We start from the raw sequence: 10223 nt of genomic DNA, 5'->3' as shown, positions 1-10223 counted from the left end.
TGTCGCTGACGTGATTCTTATAAACAAAGCCATCGACACCTAACCGCCAGGTTATATCGACGAGTTTGGTGTAGCGTAGACTCCAGCAAAGCTACTCCGAAACGCTGGTCTTTCTGTCACCGTCGCTCATGATGACATCTCGCTTTGCGTGAGAGGGATGGCAACATTCGATACTTCGGATAACGTTTACCGGATTAACTTCACAACCTGGGACCGTCAGTAGTGTCGGCGAGCCGAACCGCGCTAAGACTGCGTTACGCGCTGCTACCGTATTACTACACGCTGTTCTTCGCTGCGTATGGAGAGCCTGTTATAAGACCCGTGTTCTTTGTGTAAGTTTAACTTTGTAACCTGCTAGTGATTAACTGTTTATAACAATTGGTTTCTCCAAGAGAATCCTTCTTCATCCATCCAACAAAGTAGGGGATCACAACACTCAGTCAATTAAAATACTTTTTATGAGCTGACAAAATACAACTCTGTTATAGATTTTGAGAATTACTATGAAGTCCTTTTCTCAACGTTAACATCTAAACTAGCTCGGTTACACGAGCTGCCGTATTTACACTCACTAGTTGGTGCTATTGGCGAGTATCAGGGTTTTACACTACAGTGAAACCATTGCCAACCAGNTCCTCCCAGGTCTCATATTACTCCGTTTCTAAATCACAACAATTTAATTAATATGCAATCTCGACGTTCACTGCATTATGCATGTCTTTTATTTGGTGTAATCCAAAATAAATCGCCCTCATATTTATATGACAAATTGTTATTTTCTAATCGTATCAGAACTGCTTCTCTTCTATGTTGTCCTAGCCACAGTACAGCTGCATTTCGTGGAAGTTTTCGATACTCAGCCACGAAATGTTGGAACAACATCCCTCCACCCCTTAAAAAATGTTTCTCATTGTTTTCTTTTAAATATAAATACAAAGGTTTCCTTTTAAATTTGCAAAAAGACTCATTATAGGACAGCAAACTGAAATTAATGTAAATTGAAATACACTCACTTCAAGTTCCACGTTTCATCAGTAACATGTATTGCTATGGTTGTTATGGTAACTGTGTGCTAACTTTCTCATAATTATGTAAAGAGTTAAATATAAGGTGTACAATATGTAACGTATTTATGAGGTATTTATATTATTATGTATCATGATTCATAAGCAATTGTTGTGCTCAGTAGTGCTCTCCCTGTTTGGGTGTCCACGGAAGACCAGCGTCGTGGCATTATCTACTGAGATGCTACGACACCATGCTGAGTGGATACCTTTTCAGTATCATTGTAATTACGTTCTCATTAAATAATGTTAAGTATTGCAAGTGTATTGTCGATGATACTGAATAAACATTTTTTCTTTCTTCTTTCTTTCTTTCATTTACTGCAAACCATTACACTTCTAGCGGGTTTAAGCTCTATTATAATCCAAATGGTAGAGTTAAATTATGTGAAAGTTCTTTTAAAGCTTAATACGAAAAACAATACTTTTAAAAGAATATGTTTCTTTGAAAAAAGTAAAGCTAAAATTACAGTTGTGTGACACTGCCGCCATAACACAAACTGGTTTAGTCAAAAAATCATTTTGTTATGTTTTTGAAGTTGCCGTTACCTTATTCTGGGCTTGTCATTCATAATAATTATGTTCAAGATTAAATACTACGCGTCTACTGATCCTAAATAAGTATAACTGGAGCTTGAGTAGTTTTTGGCGAGTGAATTGATGACATAAATTATGTTATGCAGCTTTCGTTCGTTTCAGCTAAAAGACGTCTACTGCTGGACAAAGGCCTCCCCCAAGGTTTTCCACAAAGACCGGTCCTGCGCCGCCCGCATCCAGGCACCTCCCGCGACCTTCACCAGATCGTCGATCCAACTAGTGGGAGGCCTGCCCACACTACGTCTTCCGGCTCGTGGACGCCACTCCAGAACTTTTCTGCCCCAGCGGCCATCTCTACGAGCTATGTGCCCCGCCCACTGGCACTTGATTTATGCAGCTTATAGTATTATAAAAACTAGTCTACGAAATGTCCAAAGCCATTAAGAGCTGTAAGAGGCTCCTAAAAAACTATTCTACATTTTCGAATCATAACTAGAGATTTTGAAACCACATCCGCGACATTATAAAAACGTCGGAAATGTCAGGATAAAACGGACTGAATGAAAATCGATAATTGTGTAATACCTCTAACAATAGAAGACCAGATTTTCCCGCAATTATGCAGCAGCTGACAATGATCTAGGGTATAAATGTAATCGATTTACATTTGATCAGCACAACTGGATTAAAAGCATCAGTTTTACGAGATCCTTAAGAGCAAAAACATCGGAATCAAGTAAGATCGTAGTTTTAGTTATGCCACAGAAATAAAAATAAATCGTACTTATTTATAACTTTTCAGCAATCATGAATTTTCTGATGGTTTATTTCAAATTAAAGATAATTGAAAAGTCCACTGTAACTTTTTCATGACAATCAACTAAATTATAACAAGATGTTATGTTCATGGATCATGATATTAATATGAGATAACTTTTTATACATTTAATAATTAAATTTGTAGATATTTTCTTAAGTAAGGTTAGTGTTATCATTTTCAGGAAGGTATTTTTTTTTTATTTTCAGGATGCGTCGCATCATAATTTTGCTGGCAGTTGTGGCGCTAGTAACCCAATCGCTGGCTGAAGAAGAAACAGAGAAAAAAGAAGAAAAGAAAGAAGAACAGACTGACGAAAAGAAGTACACTGATCGATTCGATGACATCAATATTGAAGAAATTATCGCAAACAGGAGACTGCTAGTCCCGTACCTCAAGTGTGTCCTGGACAAAGGACGGTGTACTCCTGAAGGAAAAGAGCTGAAAGGTTAGTACTCCCTATTTTGATTTAACTTTTTAAGTAATTACGTTGTTGGACCATTATTGAACACTAGCTTTCCGCCCGCGGCTTCGCCCGCGTGGACTACATTAAAAAGCCTATAGTGGACGCGCCTATTTTTTTCCAAAATAAAATTTAGCCTATGTTACTCGTGGATAATGTAGCTTTTGAATGGTGAAAGAATGTTTAAAAACGTCCAGTAGTTTTTGAGCCTATTCATTACGACCGACCAAACAAACAAAGTTTTCCTCCTTATAATATTAGTGTAGATAAAAACAAACGAAATATTTTTTAGCAAGCTTTCGCGGTTCTGTTGGATTTTGCAACGATATTTTTGTGTCTCAGTAGACCCATGGACAACAATTAACTACTGAGTATTAATTAATGGCAAATAAGTTAAAAAAACATCCATAAACAAAACGTTCCTGAATACAAAAGGGCATTTAAGTTCTACTGAATTCAATGTGCAACTTTTTGTTAAGAATTGCGTTCATTAATATCAAGTGAATTTTCCTCATTTCGTACTTGAAATTAATTTGTTTGGTAATCTTCCATCTTTTAATCTTTAATGTCAACAGCATTCGGGTACTTTTTTCTTTTAAGTGCATAAAACCTTGTCGCGTATGTGCGTCATCGAGCCATTTTTTGCTCGTGGTTAAGGTTTTAAAACGCATCGTGGCATCCAAATCCCCAAATCTTGCCCTTTGGTAATTTTCCGTTAATTTAGTAGCCCTTCAATCAAATCATGATGATCAATGAATTCAATTTCTGGAATGAGTTGATATGAAGTTAATGAGTATTGCAATCGTTCATGCACTTAGAACAAACTGATAAGATACTGTATAATTTAATTTTCTCAGTTTCATAGGTCTTTTCGTGTAATTTGCGACCATTTGCATTGCCGTTATTGTTAAATTCAATATTTCATTTCCTAGCGTGACATTTTGCAATTAAAATAGCATTCAGCAAAACCCACTAATGTTAAAGATTAATTAATGTTTAAAGAGTGCAAAAACAATAACACCGGATAAGTGCAATAAATGGCGATAAAATACATATTATAGGCAATTTGCTATTGTATTCTTTTTAACGGCAACCAGCGCGTGATTCTTCTATTGTATTTAGAATTTGCAAGTTCTTGTTTTTATATGGCTCTTGTATACCTAAGTACTGTGCCAATATAAGTATTAGGTATTATGTAATATGGAAAAAAAATCCCCTTTGAAATCGAGAAATAAAGTGACATTCAGAGCCCCTGAAATTTTAAAATGTCTTTTGATTTTGATTTTGCGCTATACAGGGTGGAAACGTTAAGTGATCTCACTCGATTATTTCTAAACTATACAAGATATCGAAAAGCGCTCCTCTGAAAGGGCTCTTCTGAAAGTGCTCCACAAACTCTTTAAAAACATAATAGGTTACAAAATAAACTGGATCTATTTGAAAATTCAATGTTTCCAGTTTCCATAAATTTAGTAAAACCACATAATATTAAAAACTATACAAGATATTCTAAAACTGGTTACTAATCCTGAAAGTGCTTCACGAACTCTATCCAACGGTACCAATAATAGGTTACAAAATAAACTGGATCCATCCGAAAATTCAATGTTTCCAGCTTCCATACATTTACTACAGCCACAGTCATGGCACTCATGTCTTGATAATAATAAAGCAAGTAAAGCGTAAAACCAATGTTTTACAAGAATAGATTTTAAAAAGAATGCAATTTACGAGTTCATTTTAAGTGTTTATTATTTAATAAAAAAAATTGATAAAGGTCTCTACATAGACACTGTTGACTAAAGGACCCTGGCAGACAATCGCTTAAAACGTCCTACCAATAATAATGATCAAGTTTATAATGATGATGATAATGGTAATGATGATCTAGCTTTATCCTAACGATCATTCGTTTTACAGCTCACGTGAAAGACGCTATGCAGACCGCGTGCGAGAAATGTACAGACAAACAGAAAACTGGTGCAAGAAAGGTGGTGAACCACATCCGCGACAACGAGAAGGAGTACTGGGAAGAACTCATCAACAAGTACGACCCTAAGGGCGAGTTCAAGACCATCTACGAGCCCTTCCTGGCTGCTAAAGAATAAGGGACAATGATAAAAAACAGATGAAATTATGATTTGTGATAGATTTTTGTTATATGATAATTTGCTCAAACTCTGTTTCGATCATACAAGTCTTATTTTAACTTTATACTTGCATTTCAATGTTGGTATCAATTTTATAAATTGTAATAAAAAAAATCTACAAACCACAAATAAATCATTTCTTTAAATGAATTTATTGTCATTTCACATTAACGTGTACACTTTACTAAGCATCAAATCCTGTAGGTAGTAACTATACTGCTTCTAACTCAATACTGTCCTACATTTTGTACTAGTAAAAGAGAGCTTTCAAAAGTCCTTCTTAGGATCATTCTTTCGTTTCAGCTAAAATAATGACGTCCACTGCTGGGTTTTACATCTTTAGATGCTTTTTTTACAAAATCACCTTCTTTCACAAGAATCTCTTCAATTGAAACAATAAAAAAATAAAGTTCGAAAATAACTTATTTATTTCATTTTCAAGTCTTACATCTCACAATTATCACAGATTTCCTAGCCTAGCTGACAGTCCGGAGTTCCTTCTCGTACTTGACGACGTACTTGCGCTGCGGGTCGTACTTGGCGGTCAGCTGGTTCCAGTACTCGGACTCGTTGTTGATGAGGTTCCCGATGACACAAGTTGTTTGTTACTTATTTTGTAAACTTAATGGCTTCAGTGGTTCTTTTAGGTACCTAGAGCTGTTCTGTAATAAAGCGACTACTGATTAATGGTGATTTTGAAAAAAAAAGCATAATTATAAGATCTTGTCTTAGATGCTTTTTTTTACAAAATCACCTTCTTTCACAAGAATCTCTTCAATTGAAACAATAAAAAAATAAAGTTCGAAAATAACTTATTTATTTCATTTTCAAGTCTTACATCTCACAATTATCACAGATTTCCTAGCCTAGCTGACAGTCCGGAGTTCCTTCTCGTACTTGACGACGTACTTGCGCTGCGGGTCGTACTTGGCGGTCAGCTGGTTCCAGTATTCGGACTCGTTGTTGATGAGGTGCCCGATGACTTTGCGCGTTCCGTCGCGTTGCGTCTCAGTACACTTGGCGCAGTAGTTCTCTAGGGCTTCTTTGATGTGAGCTGAAAGAAACATGATAATTAATAAAATGCATTTTTGTTATGATGTTTCGGAAGTACGTACGTACAGTGTAAGAAAGAATGCTTATACTACTTTACGATGCGATGCCAGGTATCACGCTCCAAACCGAGGGTTAGGGTTTTGTAGATTTTTATGACGTCACACATAATCTAAAGTTGATGCAAAGTTAACAACCCTAATTGGTTTTGGTGTCTACAACCATTGAAGTAATATAACTCAATGTCTACATTGTAGAACTGTCTACAATTACTGAATTGTAGACTCTACAACAAAGATGCAAAAATATAATTTAGTACAAGAGCTTGTCGCTTAGTGAAAAAACTATTAATGTAAAACTTATTGCCTCCTCAACTGATCTGGCCATCGTGTGTAGGTCAAATAAATAAAAAATTAGGGAAGGTCTTCCTCCTAAAGATTATGACGATGATGAGTATGTGCTTAATCATATCTCTACAGTCTCATATAAACAAAACCTTCTTGACCAGTAACAATTTCCAAAGTGGCATAGTCCTTATAATAGAAGACTAAACCAATTCCACCAGCCCCCTTCCATCATCGGGGAACCAGACGCAGGTTAGCGTACCATCTCTATATTGTTAACATTCCACCAGCTCGCACTAAGCGTTTCTTTTATAATGCGAACAGCTAGGGACTGGAATTCGCTGCCTGCTGCTGTCTTACCCGAAGACTATAATCCGGGTCTTTTCAAGGTGAATAGGCACTTACAGGGCAGATATGTACCATCCTAGACTGCATCCCACTTTCAGTGTGCTTACCATGAGTTTACGTTAGGTGTGCTTGCTAGCGACTGCGTAAAAAAATGACATTAAATGTATTGTGCAGCGCCCCTAGCGGCTACTTTCAAGAAATAAAATCTTCATAGATTTCTTTGACGTACTCGCTAGCGAGTGCACCTAACGTAAACTCATGGTAAGCACACATGTGCGATTGTAGTCAAATACCTGCCTTGTTATGCATAAAAAAACCTCTCACATTTAAGCTCCTTGCCCTCCGGCGAGCACTTGCCCTGGTCGAGGATACACTTGATGTACGGCACCAGCAGTCTTCTGTTCCCTACGATCTCGTCCAAGTTGATGCTGTCATAGCGGTCGGTGTACTTGGCCTGCGGGTACGCAGACACCACTGCGACGAGGGCTAGTAGGCAAATTGCGAAGGTTTTCATGCTGGAATGGTGGATAATTTTGTTTTTAATTAATGTGTATTTAGTAGATGAAAACAAAGGAAAATGGAATAGATTTTAATAATTTAAGTCAAGAACGTTGCCGGTTTGAATTTAAATACTACTATTAGGTACTATTTAATAACAAAAACAAATCATTTTATAGATAGTTTTAAGGATGTGTGCCAACTTTCAAACAGAAAGAAAATTCAAAGGCAGCTTTGGTTTAAAATTATTTTTAATTCATTTTTCATTTTATTTATTGGTCTGCCAACATTGTACAACATTATTTTTTAAATTATTTCCACCTTTATTTTTCGTTAATTTTTATAGATGGACATAACTACTATTATTATCTACAAATGAACTAGCAAGCGTAATGTGGAGTACAATAGTCTATGCTTTATCATATCTACGCGTCGTACCTCTCTATCTTTTATCCTTTTATAGCACGAATGACTAGTCATTTTCTGCGCAAGCTCGTTCTATAATAAGCTCTGCGTGTGTGTTTTCTAATAAGGAGCAAGCCCTTTTAATATACATAATAAGAGCAAAATAAGTTTATATGGAAAATCTATTATTTTATTTGAAAACTTTATTGAACAAATATAATAAACAAAAGGTGGACTTAATGCTAAAAGTATCCTTCGCCAATCAACTTTATTCCAAGTGTATGAAAATTATAGCAATTTTAAATAGTAATAATTAAAGTAATAGATGTTGACTTAAAATGTGGCTCAAGTAAAGTTTAATAAAGGTACTTACATGTAATAATTCCGTAAGTCACAAGTATCACAGTACCACAGTCGTCCACGACCGAATGACCATGAGTGCTGGACACCACCTGTTTTATACCACTAGGACATTGCCTTTATCCCAAGATCAACATCGGAACGAGTTTGCGATTCTTCGGAAATAAACACTGCTTGAACCCGATGCCTACGTCATGTTGACGTCCGCACCTGGTCGAGATGGCATCTATAGCTACTAGGTAAGTTTGTTTGTCCATCTGAAGTTTTTTGGGTTCGATGTAGGTGGAATGAAAGACGTCATTACTTAATTCACAAATAAACATCCATCCATATAGCTCTATGAGCTATCGAATACCATAAGCATTACAGACCTATTAAAGGATTGTCTAATGAGTCTTTTAGAGGATACGATTCTGCCTTTAAAGGCAAGTTAGGTTATTGGTTCAAGTGACCCAAATCAAAGAAAGTTTGAAATACAAGCACATCTTAGTGCAGATGCTACTAAATAACTACGTTAGATCATTTAAAACTGGCATAAGGTGCACCAGTACCGTAGACGGACTAATGCCCCTTTTTCACCATCAATCCCTAATTTTTAAGTGACCCCTATGGTAATACATAACAGGAATTTTGTTTTCATAGGGGTCAATTAAAAATTAGGGATTCATGGTGAAAACGGGCATAAGTCGTGTTATGACTTTAGTACCTACACAATTTCTTCCGCAATTATGTGAGAAATATAATATGTAACAGCTCTATTCTTGGAAATAATGCCTTGTTTATTATTATTAAGTATTCAGGGTTTTGACCTCTGTTTTGAGAAGATTTTACACATCCATGACACTTGAAAATTGTTGTAACAGTCTGAGATCCTCATCACGAACAAAGCCATGAGGAACGCATAGCGTAGCAATGCATGAAAACAGTAAACAGTATGCAGATGCAGTAGGTAGGTACTAGGTACTACTGAATATGGTAATGAACGATACTGATTAGAGATAAAGGTCAGCACGTTGTTCCAAGAAACGTGCAAAACTTCCATAGGGCCAAACATTTGTACATGTTGTCTTATTTACAACAAAATAAGAGATGTGACTTTGTCGCGCTCTCCTGAAAAATGGCCAAAACTGAGTTACGATGTTCTTCCTTGCAGGTGTCGATCTGGGGGCACGGCAGTGCCCCCACCAAGTCGAGCAAAAAAGCGGCACGGCCGTACCATCCTTTTCTCGAAGCAATTCAGGCCATTTTCGACCGCCTGTAACTTCGTTGTAGATAAAACTAGAAGGCTGAATTTTCATTAGCTATGCAGGCATTGTAAAGACACGGTATATTTAAAATTTCATTCAATTTGAACCAGTAGTTTAAGAATTATAACGGGTCAAAGTTACTTAATTTTGTCACTCACTGACTGACTCACTGACTCACTGACTCACTCACTGACTCACCGATCATCAAAACTCTAAGGCACTTCTAGCAGACCTAGAAGCTTCAAATTTGGAATATAAGTAGTGTTTGGTGTATGAATCAAGGAAAAACTAAAATATTTGGGGGCACGGTAGTGCAACCGCCAAGTCGAGTAAAATTTTTCAATTTCGGTCCAGTTTTCTAGATACATAACTGCTGTCTACAAAATACAAAAAGAAATGAGATCCCATCAAAAACAATACTTGTCAAAAAAACCAAGTCTCGCAACTCAGTTGTTCTACGGTAAAAAGTTGTGAGATCCATGTAATACCAAGTCCAGGCCAGGAAATCTTTAACGTTTTACATAAATATATTGACTTGGCCATCGCATGAAAACACGTGTAAATTAAATTTTATGTAGTTACGATGTTCTTCCTTGCAGGTGTCGATATCTTGTACAGCTTCAAATAGTTCATGACACCCAAAGTGGCCAAAAAGGCTATATATATAGTATATCTACGTATATTAGAGGGTCTTGGCCATGCCAAGTTCGATGATGGGGGATGAGTGAATAATCAGCTATCATCTTCAAATTGGTAGCCCAACATCCAGGGAAGGGCACCTAGACCATTTATACGCGCATGCCAAAAAGTTGACAACACAAGCTTATTCCAATTTAATAGATAAACTTTTGGCTACTTTGGGTGTCACTCTATTTGACGCTGACTGTACCCAATTATCTATATACATATGTGTATCAATCATGGACAAACATTGGCCATA

At 36.6% G+C, this 10223-nt stretch overlaps 2 protein-coding genes across 2 annotated transcripts; one reads left to right on the top strand and one right to left on the bottom strand.

The window, feature by feature from the left end:
• The first annotated feature begins 2228 nt into the window (after positions 1 to 2228).
• On the top strand, positions 2229 to 5006 carry LOC114354747 (allergen Tha p 1-like). Its single transcript, XM_028307296.1, has 3 exons — positions 2229 to 2337; positions 2628 to 2866; positions 4802 to 5006. Exons 2-3 carry the CDS (start codon positions 2629 to 2631, stop codon positions 4987 to 4989), a joined length of 426 nt encoding a protein of 141 aa, XP_028163097.1. The 5' UTR covers positions 2229 to 2337; position 2628; the 3' UTR covers positions 4990 to 5006.
• An 820-nt stretch (positions 5007 to 5826) lies between these two features.
• On the bottom strand, positions 5827 to 8205 carry LOC114354748 (allergen Tha p 1). Its single transcript, XM_028307297.1, has 3 exons — positions 8050 to 8205; positions 7098 to 7288; positions 5827 to 6085 (listed from the first exon to the last, which is right to left on the bottom strand). Exons 2-3 carry the CDS (start codon positions 7285 to 7287, stop codon positions 5898 to 5900), a joined length of 378 nt encoding a protein of 125 aa, XP_028163098.1. The 5' UTR covers position 7288; positions 8050 to 8205; the 3' UTR covers positions 5827 to 5897.
• Between the last annotated feature and the right edge of the window lie 2018 nt (positions 8206 to 10223).

Source organism: Ostrinia furnacalis, unplaced genomic scaffold, assembly GCF_004193835.3.
Source record: "Ostrinia furnacalis isolate ACB-3 unplaced genomic scaffold, ASM419383v2 OfSCF2157, whole genome shotgun sequence".
In the NCBI taxonomy this organism is placed as follows: Eukaryota; Metazoa; Arthropoda; class Insecta; order Lepidoptera; family Crambidae; genus Ostrinia; species Ostrinia furnacalis.
This window is presented reverse-complemented; position numbering and strand designations above follow the sequence as displayed.

Coding starts and splice junctions, on each gene's coding strand:
- LOC114354748 (XM_028307297.1), bottom strand. CDS start 7,287: ATGAAAACCTTCGCAATTTGCCTACTAGCCCTCGTCGCAGTGGTGTCT. Junction 6,086..7,097: donor GGAGGGCAAGGAGCTTAAAT/GTGAGAGGTTTT, acceptor TGTTTCTTTCAG/CTCACATCAAAGAAGCCCTA.
- LOC114354747 (XM_028307296.1), top strand. CDS start 2,629: ATGCGTCGCATCATAATTTTGCTGGCAGTTGTGGCGCTAGTAACCCAA. Junction 2,867..4,801: donor TGAAGGAAAAGAGCTGAAAG/GTTAGTACTCCC, acceptor TTCGTTTTACAG/CTCACGTGAAAGACGCTATG.